The sequence below is a fragment of the Pholcus phalangioides genome, unplaced genomic scaffold, assembly GCF_987345545.1.
Source record: "Pholcus phalangioides strain wild (caught in Gottingen) unplaced genomic scaffold, Ppha-v1.0 ptg000010l_1, whole genome shotgun sequence".
NCBI lineage: Eukaryota > Metazoa > Arthropoda > Arachnida > Araneae > Pholcidae > Pholcus > Pholcus phalangioides.
Window position 1 is genome coordinate 39,304,533 of NW_028301603.1, and position 27,353 is coordinate 39,331,885.

The following is a 27,353-nucleotide window of genomic DNA, read 5'->3' on the forward strand; positions in this document are numbered from 1 at the left end:
ACGAAATATTTACCCGTTCATAGTCAGGTGTGTAATCATCTTGAGCAAGATCTTATTTTTCAAGTTGAAGCGATTTATTTTCCTTGTGACGAAGATCCGGTTTTTGTTGACTACTTATTTACCTTTATAGCATCTTCGAATTGGACGGATATCGGATATGTTGACGCAGCGGCTTGTGGATACACCCTCGTAATGTGCGCGTGCGTGTACTACAGAGTGGTCCCCTCGTGTGTGTGTGTGTGTGTGCGAGTGAAGTGAACCACAACCACTCCGAGTAAAAACAAGAGACGAACGAAGACCATGGAATAGACTCCAGCGTATTTTCACACGATCCAACGACATACCCAAATTCTCGGGGCGGGCTTCTTGAACGGTTCCGTAATAAGTACATCGGTGATGCCAGAAGTGTTGTATTTCAAGTGATCCATATCGAAACTTGTTCTTTGCCATCCACCAAGACAACATGGGGAAGTCGAGAGGTATGTCTACTTTTTACTTTTGTAACGAACCTTCACTGTCTTAGGCCGAACGCGTAGTGAGGCGACCACGAGGCACGGGAGTGCATAACAGAGGCCAACGATGGAACAGTTGTATTGTTTTGTTCTACATCGCACATACTCGAGCCGCCAGACAAAGAAGAGAAAGAGGCCACTCAACGAGGCGTGCGCGACTTGGACAATACTGATTTGTTTCACTTCGATCTGCTGATTTTCGCCATCTATACTGATTGTACCGCTTCTTCCTTTTTTTTCTTACCCTTTTCTGCGGAGGGATCATCATCATCATCATGCCCTTAAATTTCAGAACCCCACCGGCCATTTTCTTTATTCTCTTTCAGTATGTTCCGACGTCTCTTCCTCCACCCCTTATGCATTTTGTTCTTCCTAGTCGCTAGTCTTGAAACTCGTATCTCTCCGCTCCACTGGTAGGATGAGTTGCCATCTGAACGTTTTCCCGTCCTCCGACTCCCATTTGCGGTACGGCACGCCATCTCTCATCTCCAGAGAGTCCCATAGCGCCCAGTATCTCTTGGTGTGCCCGAGTGGCATGGTGGTAAGATGCTCGTCTACCATCGCGAAAGTTGCTGTCGGGGTAGCGGGTTCGAACCCTAGGGAGGATGTAGATAAGATATTTCCCCTAACGATCTCGAGGCGACCACCGATAGACAGCGCCTTCACTTCCAACCCATCTCACTAATGGCAGTAAATTGCAATATAGCGATATGGCCAGAGTTGGTGTTTGGTGAAGTAGTGGTATCTCTTGGTCGTCGGACTGGAAGAGGCGACATCCTGCCATGTTGGTTTATTCCCGGTGGATTCCTTCAAGTCCATGATCGGTCGTATGTCGGAATCTTCTAGCTGGGCCCTCCTGGTGTTCTCGTGGTTCCAAGGATCGTCACTTGAGATGTTATCCGTCTCACTACAGGATTCACCGGCCCGTACTTCTCTTCCGCCTTGAGGCAACGACGGCGGTTCTGTGGACCTATTTCTCTCATCAGGGCGTCGGCATTTCCATGCGCTTTTTCTTTACGAGGCTGGACCGTCCTCTTCATGTCATCTCACTCTCGTGAGAGAACAGCTCTCCGGTCCTGCCATTGGTCTTGTCTGCATCGGCGATGCACTCTTTTTCTGCTTCTGGAATGTCCATCACTTTCCTTGGAGGTACTTCGTTACGACCAAGGTTTCTAGGTTACGACCACATCCGAGCAGGGCGATACGCTCCTTCGGCGTGTGCAACTGGTCATTCCTCACGTCCAAGGAAATTCCGTGTTCCCTCAAGAAACCCGCTCCGATGATGCACGGATCCCTTATGTCTGCCACGAAGACGGTGTGTTGGTAGGTGACCGTGGCGAACTTCAGTGACACTCTCAATTTACCTCGCACAGTCATTTTCTGTCCTGTGACTGTCTGCAGCGTCAGCGATGTTGGTACGTAGAGAAGTCGTTGCTAGAATTTGCCGCGAGTCAGGTCCGTCCTGACGATGCTCACGTTGGCTACGGTGTCAATGACCATCCTACACGGCAGTCCACGGATCTCGCCTCTTACGTGGAGTCCGTGGTCTCCTTCGTGCAGCTGTGAGACGTGGTACACTCGGCATGGTCATCTTCCGCACCGGTAGCTGCGACTGAGCATACCCTCCACAGGTGGCCTTTTTCGTGGCGCTTCCAGCTTCCCAACGACTTGTGTTTCCGGTTCCCACGATCGTTCTTGGCACTCTTCAGAAGTTCTTTCAGCTCTCTGATGATGCCCGTCCTAGCGTCCTCCGCAACAGCACCGCTGGCGACCATCACTGGCGCGATGAGGCAAGCGATGCAGCTCGAGCGGATTGGTTAAAAAACTTGAAATTCCGGGTTTTAACCAATCCGCGCAGAGTTGTATGCTGCATCGCGCCAGTGTGAACCCTGCCTTACGGAAAGTCTGAGACAAAATATCGATGCATCCCGTATATTCCCCACCTGATGTAGAACGAGGCTCTTGGCTGTCCCTGCATCTACTTCATCCTCACTCCGTCGCATCATGATGCAATCGTTATTTTCCCTGTCCAGAGATTCCAAACCTGAGGGGGTTCTGACCCAAACTTGATTCGCATGGGGCTTCCTAGATGGGCCGTACAAATTCACAAAACAGCCAGGGGCTCTTGAGCTATGAGTCATGACCGACACTCGATTCACAGGGGCTCTTGAGCTACTACTTCTAAACCGCACATGCACCTTGTCCACATTCCTCTACGGAATTTCTAACGAGCTGGTACATGCCGGAATGTGCGCGTAAGTGTTGTGAACCTAACGTTAAGTTTCTTATTGTGTGTAAGGGTTTTTATGTGCAGTGCTGCCATCCCATAAATGGAATAGCTTCCTTCCCGGAGGTAGTTAATTGCAACACAATTGACACGTTTAAAAAAAATGCGATGACCATGTTGAGGTAAAGCGAGAAGCTATCCATGCTTAGAATAAGACAATCATAGCTATTCTTTATGGGCTTATGGGCATTACATAATATTTCATCATGTATATATATATTGTTTGAAATTGCATTTTTAATTGGGTTGCTGTATTTTTGAAATATGACATCCATATTTATTATGGGAGGCATCTTTTTCTCAGCCACCTCGTTGGGCATTTTGCCTACTATGACGTTGCATTTGTAATGCTTGTTAGAATGCTGCCATCTGTTTTTTAATGGAAATGATTCGGGGTGGGTGGGGGCATGAAAATTGAGTCGAAAAGATGCGAAATCTTCACGGATGCTGTATCAAGTCAGTATCTTCATCCTTTGCTTAATCACCTAAACCCATTCACGAATAGTCTTTTGGTAACTAATCTGGACGATCAAATCAAGTGACATCGGGGATATGCAACTGCTGGATATATGCTGCCATCTGTACATTTTTTGTCTTAAGCTGTCCGTTGGGACAGGATAAAAGAAACCGCGATACGCTTTTAGACTGTGTCACGAACTCTTTCCATTTCCGTTAATTCGAGTATCGAGCATCTTATATCCCCAAATCTTGTTTGTACGGAAAATTCGCCGGCAACAATTCATTGCCATACAATTCACTGAAAAGAAAGTTCATTGACAACTGTTAAATCCCCGTTACACATGTGCAAATATTGCGGCAACATTGGGAGTTCTAGCACCCGCTTGACGACACTTTTTCCTTCGTAAAAGGAAAGAAATGGAAAGCAGTCATTGGGGTGAAAATGCTTTTTTATATTTCCCATGTGAACGGGGCTTTAGTCACCTAGGAAATGAGAAGGTGAGGGAGTTAGTGAGCGATCTCAGTAAGCAAACAAATGAACAATGGAGAAAGTGAGTTGAGTAAGCGAACAAATTAGCAATCGCGGAAGTGAGCGAGCAAATGAGTGATGGGGGAAAGTGAATGATCGAGCAAGTGAACAATGAAGAAAGTGAGCGAGTTACTGAACAAATAGCAATGGAGGAAGTGAGTGCGCATGTAAGGCAAAGAGCAAGTGAACGAGTTAGAAAAATCCACCAGTTACTCAATCACTCACATTGTCACTCACTCACTGACTTGATCAACTCACTCTACCACCCACTCACTCGCCCAGTCGGTAACTCACTGGCTGATTTTGTCACTCACTTTGCTTCCTCGTTCATTCGCTCACCACACTTGCTCTATCATTCGTGCTGAGCAGTTATCAGTATATTGTTCGTCGGTCAAATGAATAGCGCTGAATTTTCGGTGAGAATCCCCTACATATTCCTCTATCATTAGCTCTCTACTTAGGAGACGCAAATAGCGCGACGACCAAGATATACTGGTTTTGTTCTACACCGCACTTACTCTCGATAAGCCAGGCAAAAGAGAGAAAGAGGCCACTGAACGAGGAGCGTGATTTGAGACAAACCTGGTTGTTTTCACCTCGATCCGCAGATTTTCGCTATCTGCTGATTGGTTCGTGTTTCTCCCCCTTGTTTTTCCTTCTTTCCCTCTTGTGCGGAGGGATCATCATCATCACCATAACAAAAATAGATTTCAGAACATCTATTGCCATTTTACTCTCTATCCTCCTCCTCCTCTACTATGTGCGGAACAAATCTCTCTTCCTCCACACTCTATGCTTTTTCTCCCTAGTCACAGTTCTTGCAACTCGTAACTCTTCGCTCCACTATGAGAATTCCGTTTAGAGAATGGCAAGATTGGCCACTTGAATGTATAGTCGATTAATAAACATCCTCATAGAAGTCAACCGAGAGGGGGGGGGGGTGGAGTACATACTGAAAATAATAATACTTAAATATCCATCCAAGCCTAGGTTGCAAAACCTTTTGGAGAGTATGGGCCACTTCATTGGTTTGAAACTGTACCACGGGTCGCTTGAGTAATCTGTATATGAGCCACGGGTCACTTAAGTGATCTGGAACTTCATCGCGGGCCACTTAGGTGATCTGCAACTGTATCGCGGGCCGCTGAAAGGGGACTGAAAATGTGTCAAGGGCCACTCAAGAGAATTGACAATGTGCCGCGGGTCAAGAATGTTCTGCATCTGAAATTGTGTCCCGGTCACTTAAGTAATCTAGGAATGTGGCACGGTTAGGGGCAGATTTTCAACGTCAGGAGTACCGTCGTGAGTACTGTATCCCCGAAAAAACCACCTTTTTTTCTTTCTTATTTAAGTGACCCAATATTTCAGTTGACAGCCTGGGCTTCAACCGACCTCAATCCGCTTCTGGCCACGAGCCATTTAGGCGAAGTGAAAATGGGGGCCAAATATAGGGCCAAAGTCAGTGGTTCTCGACCTTTAAAAGGTCGCGGTCCGGTTTATTTACTTATTTATTTCCGTGATTGTGAAAGGCCCGGCCATACACACACACGATTAATGGGGATGCAAATGGGTAAAAAATGAAACAACGAAACCACTCACAGGAGTGTTTGACGGATGTCAGGGTCCGGTTGAGAAACACTGACTTGAATGTTGCAGAGCTGCACCGCGGGCCACTTGAATGACGCTTTGTCCATTTTTTTACAAAATTTACTTTAACGTCACGGATCACATCAGATGACTCCCAGGGCCACATTTGGCCCGCGGAAGATGGGTTTTCAAAGGCATGTAAACTGAAGAGCCAAAAAAACTGGTAAAGGCAGGCGTATGCAAATAAAGAGATATGGAACCAATCAGAGTACGGCGCTGCGGTCGGCAACGCCTATATAACACAACAAGTGTCTGGCATAGTTGTTAGATCGGTTACTGCCGCTACAATGGCAGGTTATCGAGATTTAAGTGAGTTTGAACGTGGTGTTATAGTCGGCGCACGAGAGATGGGACATAGCATCTCCGAGGTAGCGATGAAATTTGGATTTTCACGTACGACCATTTCACGAGTGTACCGTGAATATCGGGAATCCGGTAAAAAATTAAATCTACTACATCGCTGCGGCCGGAAAAAGATCATGCAAGAACGGGACCGACGAGAATCATTAAACGTGACAGACGTGCAACCCTTCCGCAAATTGCTGCAGATTTCAATGCTGGGCCATCAACAAGTGTCAGCGTGCGAACCATTCAACGAAACATCATCGATATGGGCTTTCGGAGCCGAAGGCCCACTCGTGTACCCTTGATGACTGCACGACGCAAAGCTTTACGCCTCGCCTGGGCCCGACAACACCGACATCGGACTGTTGAGGACTGGAAACACGTTGCCTGGTCTGAGGAGTCTCGCTTCCAATTGCTTCGAGCTGATGGACGTGTACGGGTATGGAAACAACCTCATGAATACATGGACCCTACATGTCAACAGGGGACTGTTCAAGCTGGTGGAGGCTCTTTGATGGTATGGGGCGTGTGCAGTTGGCGTGATATGAGACCCCTGATACGTCTAGATACGACTCTGACAGGTGACAGGTACGTAAGCATCCTGGCTGATCACCTGCACCCATTCATGTCCATTGTGCATTCCGACGGACTTGGACAATTTCAGCAGGACAATGCGACACCCCACACGTCCAGAATCGCTGCAAAGTGGCTCCAGGAACACTCTTCTGACTTTAGACACTTCCGCTGGCCACCTAAATCCCCAGACATGAACATTATTGAACATATCTGGGATGCCTTGCAACGTGCTGTTCAGAAGAGATCTCCACCCCCCTCTTACTCCTACGGATTTATGGACAGCCCTGTAGGATTCATGGTGTCAATTACCTCCAGCACTACTTCAGACATTAGTCGAGTCCATGCCACGTCGTGTTGCGGCACTTCTGCGGGCTCGCGGGGGCCCTACACGATATTAGGCAGGTGTAGCAGTTTTTTTTTTTTTGGCTCTTGAGTGTATTATCTAAGCCAGTGTTTCTTAACCCTGTGTTACCTTTTGTTCACCTTTTCATTTATTTCCATATTATGCTATACACGGACACACGCAATTACCGTTTACTCAATTTCAAAGTTGGACAGAAAACGAAACTAAAGTTCATGGATACCTCGCTAGGTGGCATTTCCGTACAAGTTCCCATTCATATGAAACTGACCGCACGGTAAATTCATTCACTGGCTCAAGAAAGAGAGCTGGAACTGTTGTCGGTTCGGCTGATAAGTTCTTTTCCCCTTGAAGAAACCTGAGACGACAACCGATAGATGGCGCCTTCATTTCCGGTAGTCAATTCCGGAACGTGTGTGGTAAAAGGAGTATTCAGGTTGAAATCCGGAAAAAATAACTACAGGTCGGCCTGATCAGTTTTTTTCCCGAGAGGATTTCCGGAATGTGCATGGGCCCCCCCCCCCTGTAAACCGAGAAAAAGCAACCCGCAAGTTTGTGCATGTAGGACCTGAAAGAGATAAGTGCAGCCCATAACAATAATAATAAAAAACAGCACCATCGAATCGCCTCATGATTGGGGCCCGGATTCTTATCCCCTAAAGACGAAACGTAGGTTAAAAAAACCTGAATTTACCGATCACACAGTAATCACGTTTCATCTTTACGGGCACGAAAATCCGAGCCCTACTCGTGATTAATTTCTACGCAACGAATATATCCAACAAACGCTCCTAACGCACAAAAGATTCAATATTATAACAAAATAAACTATCTAAACAGTCAATCACTATAAATGTTCCCATCAATTATGAAGCGGACGGTATACCAAATAAAGTAAATATTTGAAAATCGCCATGTCATTCGAGCACGTAAATATCGTTCCCGCAATTTCGAAGAGTTAAACACTTCTGTTTTTCTTTCAACTCTTCATAGGCCTTCCTGGCCACTTTGTATGGTGACAGTCGTCCCAAACACACAGAATGGGAATCGGCTTAAAATTCCATTCTGGTCTGGTCAGGTCGAAGTTGAACGGGAAGCAAAATGCAAGCCGAAAACTTCACAGACATCTCGTTAGGTGGCTCTTCCACAGAGGTTCGCATTCGTATAAAGATGACCGTACGCTGATCGAAGGCCTTCATGCCCAGGCATGACCACAAGGTTATGCAAATATACGTAATAGAGTCCGCATCGAGCAAAAAAAAAAATCCCAACGGCCAACTACGCGGCCTAATGGTGGGCGTCCCATAAAAATTCGTAATTAGTTTAAAACTCATAAAAGTTGAAGGAATTCGTATATTTGAATGCAATTCTCACGAAGGTTTTCTTTTTTTGGTAGGACAAAACATTTTTGTTCTAGTTTTCGTTGATAGAGAGCGCTGCACGAAAGCACATCATTGGAAATGTATGCAAATGAGAGTCCTGTAACATTAAAGGGTGCGACGATTAACGGCCCATGTTCGGAATTTTACTGTCACTGGTGCTCACGCAAGTTCTTCATTACGATGATGATATTGGTGAAGTTGTTTTACATCAGCCACGAATCACTGGCTGAAGCTTTGGGAACGTTTCAGACACAGAAGAGATAGAAGAAGGGTCCCGTTGTGGAATTTTGTTATTTGTTTTCGTGCAGCGTCCTCTACTGACAAAAATCTGAACTAAATATTTTTCTGTAAAAAAAAAAAAAAAATTCTTTACGAAAATAATTTTCTGTCGCAAAACACGAATTCATCAAATTTTTAAACAGCTTACGGATTTAAGGGACACCCTGTACTTACTGCCAGTATATACGCAGGTGAAATGAAAAATTCTCATAGACATGAGTGTCATATGGTACTACATGCACGCATCCGGGAGGCCGATCTTTCGCCCAAGAGATCCGCAACAAGCGAAATATGGTAAGCAAATGGCCATCAGTATCCACCAGGGTTGCATAACCTTTTCAGTCCTCCGGCTATTAACGCTAGTTTACTCACCGTGTTTGTACTAACGCTAGTTTACTCACCATGTTTGTAGCCAGAGGACTGAAAAGGTTATGCAACCCTGGTGGATACTGATGGCCATTTGCTTACCATATTTCGCTTCCGAAGGATTTAACAACTGGCTGTTGCGAAGATATATTTCGGAAAGAGAGAAAATTCAACTGCCCCTGCGGGGAATAGAACCCACGTCCTTTCACTGAAAGGACGTGGCAACAGCCAGTTGTTAAATCCTTCGTATGGTAGCGGAGAGTGACGTCATCCTTGCATATTTCGCTTGTTGCGGATCTCTTGGGTGAAAGATCGTCCTCCCGGATGCGTGCGCCTGTAGTACCATATGACACTCATGTCTATGAGAATTTTTCATTTCACCTTCTGCGTATATACTGGCAGTAAGTGCAGTAGTGCAAGTACAGGGTGTCCCTCAAATCCTTAAGTAGTTTAAAAATTCATAGAAATGGAACCGTGTTTCTGGGGTAAGGAGGTCATTCAAGTATTACGTCAGAATCGGGGAGGGGGGGTTTCAGATTTGCTGACTTTTGATGAGAACGGGAGGGAGGGGGGGGGGGTTTGAAGATTGCTTACGTCATCAACCACCCCTTTTTGAAGATATGAAATATTGTAAGCTGCTGACGAAATTTTGCTGACAGGAAGGGGAGGGGGTCAGTGTTTTGCTGACTTTTGCTGACAAGGGGGGAGGGGCAAAAATGGCTGAAAATCTGCTTACGTAATACTTGAATGACCCCTAAGATGTAAAGTTGATTTTTCTTTTTTTGAGGAGAAAATAAATGGTCCCTTCGGGAAACCCCGTATGGCGAACTATGTTTGCCGAGCCGGCGGTTAGTATCTCTTAGGGTACGTCCATAGTGAACCGCTTCTCGCTACTCGCTTTATCGCGGCTGAAAAAAGATCGTGAAAACTCATTGGGGTGGCCATACTGCGCCCGCCTACCTGCATTTACCAGCTCAAACTGCTTTTACTCGCTTTAACCGGAATTAATCATTATTTCTTTTTCTCGCTTGACCGGCTCACCGCTTGCACTTTAAAACGGATATGTTCCTCGTATTCGTTTCGTTATTCGTATTATAGTGGAATAGTAAATCGACGGAGTTTTTGTAACGATTAATTATAGTTATTACTAATCGTTGATTAATTATGACATAATAAAAGCGAAATTGTTAATCATTAAGTAATTAAGGAAAATTAACAATTATAGTGAATCCAATTGGAGTTTTTATGACGAATAATTATTGTTAATACTTATCGTTAACTAGATATGACATAATAAAAGCGATATCATTAAGTAATCATTAATTAAGGTTAATTAACGATTATATTGAATCCAACGAAGTTTTTGTGACGGATAATTGTTGCTAATACTAATCGTCAATTAGTTACGACAATAATAAGTGCATTAAGGATCATTAATGATCATACTAAATCCAACGGAGTTTTTATGACGACTAATTATTGTTAATATTAATCGTTAATTAGTTGACATAATAAAAATGATATCGTTAATTAATCAAAATTTCGTTTGACTTAGTTTTATCGTTAATTAGTTTATTAACTAATTATGGATCATGATTCAATTTTATCGTTAATAAACTAATTAACGATAAAACTAAATTAAACGGAATTTTGTAACGATTAATTCTCGTTTTTTCTAATCCAAAATTTGTTGTGGCACTAAAAGCGAAAAATCGCTGATTTATCATCAATTAATTAACTATAATTGGCGATTACACTAACCCATTGCAACTTCAAGGCGAGTCCTATTCATTTCATGTACATTCGTCATTCTTTCATGTTTAATTTTATGATAAATATTTTTTGTTGTCAACAAAAACACACACAATAGATCCCCACGTGATAGCTCCATGATGCCAACTGCTCATGCAGGCAGACGCTCCCGCGAGTCGTGCACTATAACCACCGCCAGCTAGAATCGCGCGGGATCATCTCGCCTTCTACAACTGCCGCGGTTTAAACAGTAAAGCGAGTAGCGGGAAGCGGTGCACTATGGACGTACCCTTACTCACCGTGTTTCACAGTGTATGAGTAACTTACCCGGCTCGGCGAATATGTGTATGATCCATTTTAAGACATGACTTCTTCCAGCGATTGGTTTTTATTAGATCCGGGGGGGGGGGGGATGCATGATGAGCCAAGAATCATGTTTGACATAATCCTTGGCCCCTTTATGATCAGTGATTATCCCACTTTCTGGATCACACCCCTTCCCATTCGTTCATGATTTATAAATTAATGAACTCGCTTATAATCTCTCCTAAATATTGTATTTCCAGCCGAATCAGGCGCAGCCTTGATGACATTTCAGTTCGAAGATGTACTGCAACAGGCCGGAGATTTCGGTCGCTACCAGAAGAACCTCATATGCCTGTTCCTGTTACCGGCCGTCACCGTCATACCCTGGTTCATGCTCGGGGTCGTTTTCCTCTCGTCCACCCCGGATCACTGGTGTAGGAACCCGGAGGTGGAAAACTCTTCGATGCTGTCCCTCGAAGAGAAGATGCTGCTGCTGAGGCCCGAGAACGACCCTTTCTGCTCGGCTTACGACGTCAACTTCACCAACGTCATCATCACCGGGGGGAACTTGAGCATGGACGATGGAGGTTGGGACACGAAGCCGTGCAGCGAGGGCTGGAATTACGACGACACGAACTACTACGCCACTGCAAGTACCAGGGTAAGAAAATAAAATACATAATTTGCATTTATTTCTATCTAGACGCAGTGCCGTCTTAAGGCATGGGCCCTCACAAAAATGAGATCTGGTAGGTAGCATCTGGTGGCAGCATCAGCAACGTGAGCTTTGATCTGAGTTAGGTCTGGCTGCCCGTGTACGGCCAGCACCTCCTAGAGATGTTGTTAGGGTTGCCAAGTTCATCTGTAACGTCATTCAGACTACTTAGCAAGTTTGCCACATTTTGAATCACAGCATCCTATTTCGCTTCTTCTTATTTTAGCGTAGAATCTTCCTGGTTGGCTCACAACAAATACCGCACGGTGATTGGATGTGGAGCATAGAAATCGCCAATTCTGGGCCCAATATTATTTCCTTTTCTACACAACGATGATACTGGCACGAGTAGGGAATCTTTTTCTTCCTGAATGTTCTGAGGGAAAATGGACTACCTGCTGACGTCACGAGCTGCGTGCAGACGCCTTCTATCTCTACGAGGTGCTGGTACGACCCCTGGTATGTCGCGCACGATCTCTAAGGACAGAAGATTCGTTGGCTTTCTAGTTTAATGGTCTAGGACTGCAAGACCTTGATGACAATTTACGTGTTTTGTTGCCAACTGTAAGGTCAGATTTCAAGTATTTGTGTTTTAAGTATTGATCACAAGTTTAACATTGATGATTAATAGAACCATTAATATTAATTAAATTTAATTAATAATTAATTTAATTAATATTAATAGTTCGACTAATTATCAATGTGTTAAACTTGTGATTCATATATACTTCGGGCTCTCAGGAACTCTGCTATATTTATAAAAATACAATGATGTATTTTTCATGAGTAGTTTTGGTGATTTAGTGATTTTAGCGCTACCGCTGCAGGAATCGGCAGTTATGATAAAGGGGGTTTTGATGGGTTAATTGGAACCCCGTATCACTAATTATGGTTTTCGTACTCAGTGATTTTTGTTGTAGTAAAACGTATTCTGTGTTCAAGGAAGGGTGCCGTTGCCCTTAAAAAAAGCGGTCTTTAGAAAATTATAACTAGTAAGACCTTAAATATTTGAAAGCACCACGGTGCTCACTTAAACACCCAATAATGTTCGATGTTCGTCTAATTTCGTACCTCGTGAGGTCCTAATCGAACCCCACCCCCCCCCCTTCCCCGATTGAATCATCGCATTCAAGAGTTTGCACCAAAGAACTCATAAAATGCTGCCCTCACTTTGAGCATAGGCCAGAGTCAGAACAGGCAAGACGATGCTGTCTTACGCCTACCTGAATGGTTTTTCTGGGGCCTTCTTATCTGGCTAGAAGTGGTATGTTATAGCCTAACTATTTGCGAACAAACTTGCGGAAATTTTAGCTAGGTTTCCCTGTATCATGAGACCCATCTCTACGCTTGAGGGCCCCCAGGTAGGCTAGTGCAACGTCTGAAGCAAGTTCTTTACCTAATGAACCTAGAGCGGGCCACCACCGATGTGGATGGATCCTTCATTTCCCACCCAACTCCATTGGTTGGAAATTGCCTAATGGCGATATATGACCTGAGTTGGTATGCGGTAAAGTAGTTAGGTAGGCCAGTGCATTAAGACGGCACTGCACAGAGGCAGATTTATGATTTCGCTGCCTGTGGGCTGTAAAAATTTTACCGCATTTCTCTTACTCTAGTCTGATTTTCTTGGCGTCTCATTCTTCGAATTTGCCGTCCCGGGTTATGGCCCGCTCAGCTCTCCTCCCTGTCAATATGATTCGGCTCTATGTCCCTTTCTTCGTCACTCCCATGCACATGCTCCCTCCCATGCTCATGCACTGTTTTTGCCACTTTCGTGCTTGCACATTCTCGAGGTCATTCTTTTTGGTCGCTCACTGATCTGGTCTCTGTCACTCTTTTGGTCGTGCACTGGCCTGGATCCCTTGCTCTCTCTGTCACTCTTTAAGTCGCTCACGATCTCGTCCCTTCCCGTCTATGTCACGCTTTTGGGCGCTCACTGACCTGGTCCTTGCTCTATATGTCCCTTTTTTGGTCTCTATCATGCATACATACTCTCCAGGTCACTCATTTCTCATAGTATCTCAATGACCTAGTTCTATACGTAGGCAGTGGTGGATTTACGATTTCGCCAAATTTCTCTCATTCCACTCTAATTTTCTTGGCCACTCATTCCTCAAATTTTCCGGCCAGTCTATAGCCCGCTAAGTCCTTCCGCCTGTCAATATGCTTCTGCTCTACGTCACTCTTTTGATCACTCACATATTTTCCGCACTATCTAGGTCCCTCTTTTGCTCACTCCCATGCTCACGTAGCGTTTTTTTTTCACTCCCATGGTTACATACTGTTTTGGTCGCTCACATGCTCCCTCATTCTCCAGGCCACGCTCACTGACCTGATCCCTTGCTCTCTATAGGTCACTTATCAAATCACTCACTGAACAAGTTCCTCGATGTCTAGGCGGAGGCGGATTTATGTTTTTCCCACACTTCTCCCATTCTACTTCAATTTTGTTGGCCGTCCGTCCCTCAAATTTGCCACATGGACAACTTAATTCCCCCCCCCCTTTCACCTATAAATCGCCTCTGGCACTGCGCTCAAGTGGTTTTCTAGTGCCGGGTCTGAACGGGTGCTCGCGATTCGGAAAGGTTGAAGACCCCTGTGCCAAGCCAAAATTTGCATCCAATGGACAGTTACTTTCATAATTCTTGCGCCTATTGCAATTGGTTGGTGGAGTAGAATCAAAATATGGCACACACACACACTCAGTTTTTCCTCCCGTAAGTTTTGATCAAGTATCAGTGAATATTTCTCTTCCCCCCTTGGTTTATTGCAGTGGAATTTGGTGTGTGAATATGGACACTACAGTAGCATGATCGTCAGTACAGTTTTCATCGGCAATGCTTTCGGGGCATCGATAATGGGGTCGTTGCCAGACAGGTCAGTTTTCGTCTTCTATTCCTTAAAATGTAAGGGGGTCTGTGTTATATGTGTCTAATGTCTATGTCTAAATGTCTTTGCTTCACTCAATTCTGAATTCATTCTGCATACAGAAGCCTCTGTTACAAAAATTCGATACGCATTTCAGAATCGGCCGGAAGCCGACGTTCCTGTTTCTGGTGCTCCTGATTGGCTTGACGGAGATCACTTCCGTTTTCGTACCTGACTTTACCCTGTTCCTGATACTGAGGATCATAAACGGGAGTTGCGGAAGCCTGATGTACATCACATCTTACGTTATACGTAAGTTACCAAGCATAGTTTTTTGTTGGTTTATCTCGATCGCTGCTGGCACTGCGCATTACGTAATGTTGAGGTTTGTGGGATACGAGCAGGGTCGCAGCTACAGTCAGATTTGGTTATAATGACACAGATGGAAGATTCCACACGAAATTTTGTCGTTATAACAGAGTTGTCGTTACAACCGAGGTTGACGTTTTTAAGACATTTTCTCGATGAAATAATTTAATCGGGACAGTAAAGAGGAGACTGTGCGTGAAATTTTTATTTCTGTGTGATCAAGGTGCATCAAGAAAATGCGGGAAATTGGATCAGTTAATACGGGACACATTGCGATACAAGCACGTCAAATGCCGGCGAAAATGCCAAATACTGGGAAATCTGTACGAAACGAAACGCCGAAAGACTGAAATAATATTCCGTTTTATAAAGGTGCAAATAAAAGCACTAAACATTGAACAGACTATATTTTGATTCCGTTTAAGGCAGGTTTCCGTCTCGTACAGTGTACGTCTTAGACAGGTTTCAGTGTATAACCCTTGGCGAGTAATACAGTATTACAGCAAGTCTGGTAAAATGTATTTCATGAGGGAGGGGGGGGGGACTTGGCGAATATGTAAGATGGATATTTATGTAGGTCATATAAACACAATTTATAAATTACGCAAATTACAGTAAAATCTCTCTTTTGCGGACACCAACGGGGCAAAAAAATTCGTCCGTAAAATAGGGGGGGGGGTGACCGTTAATAAGGGGTTTGAAATGCATACTTTTATTGTAAAAGGGGACATTATATTATTTGGCAGTAAAAGAGGGGTGACCGCATCTGAGCGGTGTCCATTAAGAGTGGCTTTCACAGTACCTTCATTTCTGATTCTAGTAAAGATTAGGAATTGAAACTTAGTTGGAAAAAAAAACGGGACATTTTTATAAGGAAAAGTCGAGAAAGGCAAAATAACGGAAATGTTTTGTGTGCTGGTCATGTCGATGAACAAGTGGGAACGTCTAACACGTTGACTGGCTCTGAATTAATCAGCTCTAAGCTTGTTCATTCCCTGGATATGATCAGTTCTGTGCTTAGGGATTTCTTGGGGAAACGAGAACAAAAGCTAAAAAAAAAAATTATCGTTATATCCGAAGTGGTCGCTTTTCATCGACGTTATAAGAAGGGTCCATTAACATTGTGGGAGTCAGTCTGGGTCGCCAATTATTGACGTTATTGTCGAGGTTTCGTCATAACCGAGTTTGACCGTAGATTGTGACTTCTTCAGCTATAGGGGCAAGAGCACATTTTGATGCCCCTCTCCCCCGGGCAATGCAGAAAGAGCAATTAAAAGGTGAATTCTGCACTCCCCTATAGTGCAGCGCCCCCTTGGCACCAGACCCGCCTACCGTGGTGGTCAAGTGGTCATAATGACGGACTCACATCGCTCAGTATTTTTGCATCTAAGAGCAACATGTACAAACTACAACGATTCCAGAGTCGCTTCCCCAGGCGCTTCACTCTCTGGAGCACCAAAATTTTTCTGCCTCAACCAATCTGCACAAAGATTTGAAGGTGTCGTCCATGTATTCCCACCCACATCAAGGAACTGTCTCGAAACTACTTCGAAAAAAAAAGAAAGGGCTTGTCACCAACATCTGAGAGAGATCTCCGGTTATGATGCAGGCGAGTTTCTGAAACATCCAAGGGGCCTAAAAACATCCTCCATACAAAATATGTATACGAATTTTGAAAAATGTGGGTGTGCGCTTGTGTATACGCTGTATACATATTTTTGTAAACATTCAAACATTCAATAGTTCATCTTTTAAAAGATTCTGCCCATGTTTTACACATATAACCACTTACCTTGTTTTTACAAGATATCTGAAAAAAGAACACAAGGGGCAAAGATTGGGGCAGACGTAAACACTGTGGGGGGGGGGGGGAAGAAACACTGACATCATCAAGAGTTTCATTTGCTGACACCCAGACACCAGGCAGGAGATGAAGAAACATTGTTAGATATCCCGGAGAAAGCGAGGATGCAACACAGTAGATATTCGCTGGTTCCACGGTAACGAAGACGTCGAAGAAACGAAGCCCGTAGGTTGAAGAAGAACGCAACTCCGTAGCGTTATGAAACTAACCACTACGAACTAACGTCGTTTTAGGATGTGGGGGCGCCATGTCCACCCCACTCTCCCAACACAATGGAAAGTCGAATATATTTTTAAATACTTTTGTAAAAAAATGTCGTTAATGTGCTGTTTAATCGATTTCTGTTAATCTAAATGCTGAAGGTTGGCGTAACTCGAAATTTCTCCGGAAGAGATTCCTTTTTGTGACCCCTTCCTCCAAAGGTCGATCCTGCGTACGTCCTTAGTGATAGATCGGTAAGGCCGGGATTACACTATAAAAGTTTGATAAAAGTCCTTTTATATAAAACTTGAAAAATGCTACCAATAAGATCATCGGTTGGATTTTCTAGAATGTAACCAATAATCTTATTAGTGGCATTTTTAAAGTTTTATAGAAGTATTTTTATAAAACTTTTATAGTGTATTGATTGCCGGGATTATACACTATACAATTTTTGTAAAAGTGCTTTTATAAAACTTGAAAAATACAACCAATAAACTGATCGGTTGTATTTGCTCGAATGTAACCGACCAGCTTAATCGTTGTATTTTTCAAGTTTTATAAATGAACTTTTATGAAACTTCCGGCCTAAGGCTGGAATTATAGTATAAAAGTTTAATAAAAGTACTTTTATAAAACTTGAAAAATGCCCCCAATAGGATTATTGGTTGCATTCTAGAGAAAATACGACCAATGATATTATTGGTAGCATCTTTCAAGTTTTATAAAATAACTTTTATCAAACTTTCATAGTGTAATCCCGGCCTAAAACAAATATCAAAAGGTACAACACTCATGTGTTTTAATGAATATAAATTGATTATATATATATATATATATATACACCGTTTTTCCTCATAGAAATTTTAGTAGTGACTAGCGTCATCTATGTGTGTGTGTGGGCGGTTGAATATAAATTTTTAATTAAATTTGAACTTTACTATTTTTGTTTTTCCATTTTGCTAGTTTATAATGAACATTCTATAATTTTCTTATTTGATACTAATTAAATGCGAAAAAGGGGAGGTTAATTGTAAGTGCATATTTTCTAAAAGTACGTTTTTATTTATAAATTAATTCATTAATTAAAATTTGGCATTCGTCGCGGTTTCTTTCGCATAGTATCATTGTGGCTCTCATAGACAAAGTTTCTGGAAGGGTCCATTGTCACTCATTAGGGGTCATTCTAGTATTACGTCATCTCAACCACCCTTCGTAAAATTATCTAATGTTCTTAATGGCGTCTTTACCGAGTAAGCCAAAAATGAGAAAAACCTTTCCCTGGTTTGTGGGCACCTGTTGATAAGTCCTCTAGAGCAGTGGTTCTCAACCGGGGGGCCATATGGCCCCTTTGTGGTACTGGGATATTTCAGGGGGGGGCCACGGGAGAAAATAAAGAGAGGAAAGGGGGGGGCACAGAGAGAGCTGAGAAAAAACATTTAGGTGTGAAGCTTTTTAGTCAAGGGTGCTCAACCTTTTGAAGAGTGCATGGACCACTTCATTGGTTTGAAAATGGCGCCATGGGACAATCAAGTAATCTGGAAATATGACGCAGGCCACTGAAATGATCTGTAGATGTGCCACGGATCACTTAAGTGGTCTGAGAATGTGCCTGGGTCATGTAAGGAACCTGGTTATATGCTGCTTCATTCATTTTTACAAAATTAAGTTTGATGTCTTGGGCCCCCATCAGAAGATTCCAAGGGCCACATGTGGCCCGCAGGCCATGGGTTGAGCATATATGTCTCAAATAAACTATGGTTGGGGGAAGTGTAACTACTTACAGAATCCAGCACCCATAAGAACCGGGCCATCTTAAGTCCCCAGGCCTGGACCCCCCCCCATATTTTGCAACAGGGCCCCTAGGGTGGGGTCTTTCGCAGATCTCCTGGCTAGATTTTTCATGGGTCCTTACATATTAAATTTATAGTGTAAAAAACAAAAAAATTATGAGAATCATATTGGGCCCCCAGGCTGCTGCTCTGTCAGTCCCACTCTTGCGAGGGGCCACGCCCAGGGGACACATATCCATTAAGTGATCACTCCTCATGAGGTTTCGTACATTACAATGACTTTCGAAGATAAGTGGTAAATATGTGGTATATGTGTTATACTTTTTCCAGCTAATTATGGGACTACCAGCACATCAGGCCTACTAGCCTAGGGCCCATGACGTTGAGACAGCCCTGAATAGAACTAGAGGGAAGTTCAATAAATTCTAGCCCAGTGGTCTAGAGACCAATTTTATTTACAAAAAATTTTTTGGAGTCGGCTGATCTAATGTATACATGAATTGACATCATCATCATCGTGCCGCCCCAGCAATAATGACCATGCCCCCACCCCCAGACTTCAAAGTCTATTTCCGCCTATGCCCCCCACGGTATCAACCCCATCCGGTAGAAAATCCCAAACTTTTAAAAGCACTTGGTCACACAGTTGAAGATCTTTATCGAAAGATTAACCAAGACTGCAACTAGGGGGGGGGGAGGCAGGAACCTGGGGGGTCTGGCACCCTGGCTTGGGATCAGGAAGGGTGGCGAATTTACTCTTTTATTTCGTTAAAAAATGTGGGGCAGGGAGTGCCAGAATGGGTTCAGATCTGCCCAAGTAACAGGGTAAATTTCAGTTCCTAGTTGCGGCCCTGAGGGCGACACAAAAGCAGAGAAACTAAGTTAATTGCGAACAAGGACTCGTGCCATTGCTCAGTTTTTGGATTGAGGGAAATTTTTTGCTATATTTCCATAAAGCAAGCCCAGAGCCGTCTCATCAGCAGCAGCATCATAGGCCCCCAACCCCCGGGTAAAAATAAGTTTCCTGAGCATCTCCCCAATTAAAAATACCTGCTTGCCAATTTTCATACTTACTCTCTTCAAAACTATAAGCACATGAAATTGTCATGAGGCCTGATGAGGCCTGTCCGGCATTCGAGGCTCCCGAGCCGTGGGATCATAGGTCTCGAGTGAAATGATTTTTCGATTCGGGCCCTCCCCTCCCCACTTACGAATACCTGCTTACCAATTTACATACTTATTCTTGAAAATTGTAAACAGATCTAGTTGTCACATGGGGTCTCGGGTAATGCTTTAATGTTAAAAGTAAAGATGATGATGATGAGGGGGGGGGCACAAAACTCACTTGTGTGCTTAGGACCTTCATATAGATTAATTCAGCCCTGTTGAAGGATCTGAAACTATGCCCCATGGGCTGCTTAAATGCTCTGTAATCGAGCCACGGGCCACTTACGCGATCTGTAAAAACATGTGCAACTTATTTCATTTTTACAAAATTAGGTTTGAGGTGGCGGACCACATCAGATTATCCCGAGGGCCATATTTGGTCCATGGGCCATGGGTTGTTATGCGATTTATCATTATATGGCTTATAGGGTGGGTCGCAATGAATTTCTTAAGATAAAATTTGTGAACTCTTAACCTTCAAATAGCATTGAAATTAGCATAAATTGATTATAATAACATATAAAGGCATTTTCTTCCGAAATTTCTTCCGCACCCCTATGCGCCCCTCGAGTACGTCTGATTCCAATATGCGTTAGGAGGTAGAGGGGCAGGCATGTATATATAAGTACTTCATGTATATACCGATCTTCAATTTATTCTTGTCAATACGCCAACCTTCGAATAGCCCAGCCCCATGAGTGAAATAAATGATTGATTGACCATGTATTATATTCTTTACCCACCGCAGTATTGGAACTTGTTGGCGCTGACATGAGAACCAGGATGAACGCATTCACCACAGCGGCCTGGACCACGGGCTTGTGCCTGCTGCCCTTGTTGGCGTGGCTGACGAAGAGCTGGATTGGGTTGAGCATCTCGATTTCCGTCGCGGCGTTTTGTTTGCTTCTGACCTGGAAGTAAGAACCTATGAACCATTGAAAATTATCCCGTGTATTTATTTATATAATACAATGAAAATGTAATGAATTATGAAATATATATTTGGATTCCCCCCCCCCCAACAAAAGGATTTTACCGGAGTCACCGAGATGGCTCGCATCGCAAGGCCGCTGCGAAGAGGCTTATTCCATTCTGTGCGATGTGAGCAAAAAAAACGGAGGGAAAGCTCACGAGTCACCGGAAGTTTTGGACCAGCTGAAAGTGAGTAATTGAATGCCTGTTGCAATTAGTTTTTACCATAATATAGGAACAATTTACCGTAAAATGAAAAGAGATTGTACCAGGTTTTGAGGGTTTTTTTTTTGCTATTTCTTCATTTACCAACATAATTGGCTGAAATCGGTACAATTGGGGCACATCTCTGCTTCCTATTTCGAAGCAGAAAACAATTTTTAATTATTGAGTAGGTTGAAAAGTATTCTTTTTTGTACACTGTTGTTAGGAACCATCGAGTCGACTCCGACTCCTTGTGACTCTATAGATCAGCGGTTCTCAACCGGTGCTCCGCGGCCGCTCAAGGCACATAAAAAGAAACCAGTAAAATTAAAAAAAAAAAAATTATAAATATTTTTTAAATAGTAAAACTAAGTAACTTTGATGAATAATTAAAAAATTGCCATACAGGGCTCCGCCATTGAATTTTTTTACTAAAAAGGGCTCCGCGAGTTCATAAAGGTGGAGAACCGCTGCTATAGATCATGGCTCTCCAAGCTGGTCTGGCATTCGCAGCATGCTTCAGTTGTGCCAACTTCATTCCGGTGCTTTGCACACAACACCTCCTCTATCCATCCATGGCTAGGTCTGCCTCTTCCTCTCGTTCCTTCCATTCTTCCAAGCATTATCATTTTTCCTAGTGAGCCTTCTGTACTCATTATATGTCCAAAATGAGATAGTTTCTGTTTGGTGACTTCTGTTTCTAGAGAATAGTTAGCTGTGACTTCCTTCGATAACCGATTTATTTGTCCTTTCAGCATTCCATGGAATTCGGAGCACCCTTCTCTAGCACACCAAAGTTCAAAGGAATCAATTATTTTTCTATACGCTTTCCGTAGTGTCTAGCTCTCACATTCATACATTATTATTACATTATTATACTGTCCATGGAATTCGGAGCACCCTTCTCCAGCGCCAAAGTTCATAGGAATCAATTGTTTTTCTTCATGCTTTCCGTACTGTCTAGCTCTCACATCCATATATTATGATAGGAAAGACCAACACGTTTATAAAACTAATTTTTTGTTTTCATTACTACGGTAGCCTAATGTATAGAAGTACATTAGGACACCTCTTTTTCTTATTGATAACATCCATGAACTCGATCGTGGCACACAACCACACACCACTTACCTGTGAAGCAGAAATACTCCAGTTAATGTTGACTCCTTTTTAAGTTGAAAGTTGACACCCCCCCCCCCTCGGAAGCAGATACAGTCGAATCCCGTTTTAACGAATACCGTTATAGCGAAAATCTCGTTTTAACGAACACTTTTTAATACCCAAAATAGGTTTACATAGGAACAATGCTAAGTAACCTGGAATTCCTTTATAACGAAATTTCGCTTTAACGAAGTGATTCCTCCGGTCTCTTGGCGTTCGTTATAACGGGATTCGACTGTATTTTATTAATAGCCCTTATACTAAAGTTCATCTGGCCACACGCAAATCCAATATTTCCTCTTTCCTCACCATACGAGAGAGAGAAACACACACAAGCTTTTCCCCACTTTCATTAAAGTTGGTTTGCATTTTACCCAGAGAGATTTGTCCCTTCAGATGAAACGGCTACGAAATCATCTACATTGAAATCTGCTGTGGTTGCAGTGGCGCCATCGGCCCACGTAGTTCCTTCCACCCACGATACCTCCAGCGACAACAGTTTTCTTCACATACACACGTCCAATCGTTGAAACAACGAAGAACAGTGGTTACAGTACAACAAACAACAAAAAGGGGGGGGGGGAGAGGCACAATCTCACCCCATCTCATGCGGACTTTTTTTTTCACTTAAAGTGCCATTTGTTTCACAATCAAAAATAGGGCACAGAAATGAAACTTCACAGATTCTCCTTCAGGGTGCTAGGTGAATCAAAAATGTATTACTTACCAGCAGGGCCGTAAGTAGGATTTTAGCTGCCCCTAAATTTTACCGCCCGGGGCAGTCCCCCCACTCTAGTTCCGGTCCTGCTTATCAGTGCGTGTAAAACCATGGTACCACGGGAACCATCACTTTATGCGGGGTTTAAGAGTTTGACAAAACAGTGAATTGTCAATTAAAAATTGTGAAGGTTTTACTGAGCTCTCATCACAGAGAAGTGTGATAACGCTTGTCGCTTTGTACCAACATATCATTATCTCCTGGTAATCACTGGTAATCGGAAAAATTAATGACTTTAATAACAAGCCACTAGAGCAGGGGTTCTCAAACTGTGCACCGTGGTGCCCTGGCAGCGCACCTCCAACCTTTGTCAGGTCAGCTTTGTCAGGGAACGGTGACCCTGACAAAGGTTTTTTTTTTTGAAAATATCCTTTGTTAAAAAGCTCTGGGGAGCCGGCGGAGCTCGCGGATAAGTATCGAATAGGGAAATGGGGCGCCGCGGGTGGGAAAAAGTTTGAGAACCCCTGCATTAGAGGATATTTGTTTTCTGAATCTCGGGATGGCACATTCTCGCACTCAGTGGCATAATCTCACCCCATTTTACTGTAATGGGTAAATAATTTTATGAATCAAGGAAAGAGACTGCTCTATATTATGTCGAGGAGAGGAACACAGTTTGCTGTCTCCCCCTGGAGTTGAACCCCTGATCCTCTAGCAATCCGGGCAAGTGCACTAACTTATACACCACGAGAGACGTGACCCTGCATTCCTTAATTCCCTCACAGTAGCGTGACGCGCTGATGTAGGGACAACCACTACTTAACCGTGCACACACCTCCGTAAACATTTTACAGGGGAATTTCTAATGAATCTTAGTACATGCCGCAACGTGTGTTCTGAGAGTATGTGCCCCTACTGTGATTATGGGATCAGAGTTACGCATGTTTTGTGTTCTATTGGTGCTGCCATCTTCCTGTCATATTTTGAAGTGAAAGTGGCAGATACCTGAATTTTCATGTTATTTAAGAATCGTGTTGAAGGGGAAGTATAGAGACTGCAACCTAACTCAACTTCAGCAAATTGCCTCCAGGTGGCAACGGTACAGAGGTAGATTTTTCTCAGACCATAAAATGCATAAAGAAAAGAGACTTGAGTCAGTCCCGTATATACTGGACGACAAGCAGCATTCAGCCCCATCAATGTTTTATTCATGTCGACGCCTCCGAGTTCACCCCTCGACATAATATATCCAGAGAAATCATTTTCCTTGATGTATTATAGGCTGAGTAAAATCTCTCTCAATCCTCTGAAATGTTTCTCAAGTGTGTTATCTTCCACAGATGATTGGAGAAATGATGGAGAAAGACAAGCAGGAGGAAGAGAAAGCCAGCTATTTCGATTTGGTGAGGTATCCGCAATTGCGCAAGAAATTCTTCATCTTGCTGTTTCTTTGGTGAGTGAATAATTTCGATTTCGTATACGGTCCAGACATGAAATGAAACTGTCCTGTTTCATGGATCTTCGATGATTGTATTGTACATGTCTTTCATTTTCAATGCAGGACATGCAATACACTGGCCTATTACGGTCTTCAAGTCAACGTCAAGAACTTATTTGGCAGCGAGTTCTTCAACTTCTTCCTGCTGTCGGTCGTCGAGTTCCCCGGTCATGGCGTCGCTTGGTTCGTCATGCAGCGTTACGGTAGGAAATGGTGCACGGTCGGTGCTGCTGCGCTGACGAGCTTATCGTGCCTGGTGCCGGTATTCACGATAGGCCTACAAGGTTGGTTATCATCCCCTTTTTTTCTTTTCTTATTTTGCGTCATGGGGCGAAGTTAGTATCATAAGGCATCATAAGTAATCATCTGGGATCAGAGGCGGATCTATGGCTTATGATGTTTGTCGGCTTTTCGAATTTTGCCGCCTTTTATCTATTCTAGTATGGTTTTCTTAACCACTGATTCCTCAAATTCGCCTCCCCCCGCATATAGTCCACTTATCCGCCCATTCCGTAAATATGCCTCAGTCTCTAAGTCACTCTTTTGGTAGCTCACATATTTCACACCTTTTAGGTCAGTGGGTCTCCACCGTAGGAAGCCCGCGGACCGGTTGATTCCTTTCTGCGACTAGAAGGTTCGTGGAATAATCAGTCCACTTCCACGCCTGAGTGTTTAAACCGGATTCATGCCCCCCCCCCCCACTTCCACAAGAGTGGAGCTGGCAGGGCTCTAGCCTCGGAGCCCGAGACAATTCTAATCATTTTTTCTTTCCACGCTATAAAATCAATATAGAAGGGCCCGTGAAAAATCTGGTCTTTGGCCCGCTAAAGATCCCAGCCTAGGGAGCCCTGCTCCACGATGTGGGGGACCATGACCTGATTAATCGGTGATATGCAACTCAAATAATATGGCCCTAGTCTAGAGACTCAGAACACGCCACCTTTGATTCATTGATAACCTGCATAATATAGATTCAGCAATAAATTTCGGTAATCAATATTTCTTATTTTCTTATGTAGATGTTGAAGGTGGCAGCGGTGACATCATCAGTGTCATCGCTTCCGTATTTGGAAAACTCGGTGCCAGTGCGGCTTTCATGTCACTGTACCAACAAGCTCCAGAACTCTATCCGACGCCAGTCAGAGGGCTGGGGATGAGCCTGAGCGCCAGCAGCGGCACCGCATTCTCCCTCGCTGGACCCTACATCGCGGATTTGGTAAATTTCAATCACTCACAAAGAGCTCATCTAATTTTACTGTCCATTTCCGCTGATGTAAATTATCAGACTAGCGTGAAATCTCACCCATCAACTAACTTCTGATCGTTTCAGGCTGTCTACGGGAAGCATATACCGTTCCTGATATTCGGTGTCTTGAGCCTATGCGCCTCATTCGTGGCCTGTTTCCTGCCAGAGACTCTGAACCGAGAGCTTCCACAAACGATAGCTGAGTCGGAGAAATTCGAAATCGGGAAAGGAATCTTCAGCTGTTTCTCATTGTAAGTTGTAAAATTGTTGACAGCCTCTTTCTGACAATTTTGCGTATTCTTTCAACAACAAACGAATACACGTATTTGTTGTGAGCGTGTTATCTTGTTTTCTCAAAAATTGTGTCCTCCTCTATTTTATTGCAGCAAGAGGAGGTCTGGCAACACAGAAAGGAACCAGATAATCGGCTTCTCCAACCCGGTTTTCGCCAAAGAACGCAGCGTCTCGACCATCGAAGTATGCGAGAACATGAATTTCGTGAACCCGGTTCACGCACCATCGGCGGACATTACAGACATCACAATCGAGATCCCGAAACAGTACCTCCAGACAGATCTGAAGCCACCTTTGGAACAAAGTTCATGAGAACAATGAGCCGAATGTAAATTAATGAAAAAAACAATGTAGAATTGTGTTCATTATTTGTTTCTTAATATCGATCATTATTAAATATCATCACATTTCATTCAAAAAAGAGAAAAAAAAAATCTAAAGATACAATCGAATATATATCGACTGTGCTAATGATTTGGTGTTGAAAATCATTGATAAAGCATCATATATAGGATTAACTCAGGCCCATATACACAGACCCTGGCGTATTTATAAGGAAGCTTGGCGGGCTGTAGCCCCGGAGGGAGTGGGGCCACGAATTTGAGGAATCCGTGGTGGTGAAAGTTAATATTATGGGTGAAGGGAGGCAAAGTTTTTATAGCCCACAAGAGCGAGGAACTAGGCCAGTGGATCACCAAAATAGTGAGTGGGAGCATGTGCAAGTACGTAAATGACCAAAAGAGTTGCCTAAGAGTGAGCGGATAACGTCAGTGAGTGACCAAAAGAGCGACCTAGTGAGAGAGAGAGAGAGAGAGAGATTAGCGATCGACACGGATTGGTTAAAATCCTCAATTTAACCAATCCGTTTCGATCTGCAATCCTTTCACCTGCGATTGCAGTTTAAACTGTGTTGGCGAATACGGCCCTTACGGCCGTATTCACCGACATGGTTTAAACCAGTGATTCCCAACGTGGGCGTTAACTTGGAGGTAATGGAACGTTCCAGGGGGGGGGGGTGGTAGAAGCTACGGGTATAACATAGGATCCTATGGGTTAGATTGTGTTGGGGGGCGATGGGAGAAAAAAATTTCTGAAGAAGGGGGCGATGTGGGACAAAAAAGGTTGGAAAACTGGTTTAAACTATAGTCACAATTATTGGATAAAAGATTAGTATAGATTTGTTTTAAAAACCTGAATTTAACCAATCCGTGTCGATCTCATAAAATTGTGACTGTAGTTTAAACCATGTCGGTGAATACCGCCCGCCCTTTAACGCATTGGCCTACCCGGGCATGGCCCGGGGGGCCTCACAAAAATTAAATCTGTTTAATATATCGATATCGAGTAATGTGTAACTTAAATTAACGTAAATAAACGATATCTGTTAGGGACGGCGGGAGGCGGCGGCACCAAAAAAACCATTCACGTGCTTAAGGCCTTCAAACGTTTTAATCCGGCCCTGGTTACCAGACTCCGAAACAT

The 27,353-nt window shown here is 43.6% G+C and overlaps 1 protein-coding gene across 1 annotated transcript; it reads left to right on the forward strand.

The window, feature by feature from the left end:
• Nucleotides 1-267: 267 nt before the first annotated feature.
• On the forward strand, nt 268-26,236 carry LOC149081443 (organic cation transporter protein-like). Its single transcript, XM_089238375.1, has 11 exons — nt 268-479; nt 11,062-11,462; nt 14,290-14,393; nt 14,542-14,696; nt 20,527-20,695; nt 20,807-20,939; nt 24,174-24,286; nt 24,395-24,615; nt 25,351-25,547; nt 25,662-25,828; nt 25,964-26,236. Exons 1-11 carry the CDS (start codon nt 464-466, stop codon nt 26,181-26,183), a joined length of 1,896 nt encoding a protein of 631 aa, XP_089094501.1. The 5' UTR covers nt 268-463; the 3' UTR covers nt 26,184-26,236.
• Nucleotides 26,237-27,353: the final 1,117 nt, after the last annotated feature.

Bases quoted from the DNA above. Each gene is read 5' to 3' on its own strand.
- LOC149081443 (XM_089238375.1), top strand. The intron at 20,696-20,806 runs GTAAGAACCTAT...CCCCAACAAAAG, and splicing joins TGTTTGCTTCTGACCTGGAA to GATTTTACCGGAGTCACCGA. The intron at 24,616-25,350 runs GTTGGTTATCAT...TTTCTTATGTAG, and splicing joins ATTCACGATAGGCCTACAAG to ATGTTGAAGGTGGCAGCGGT.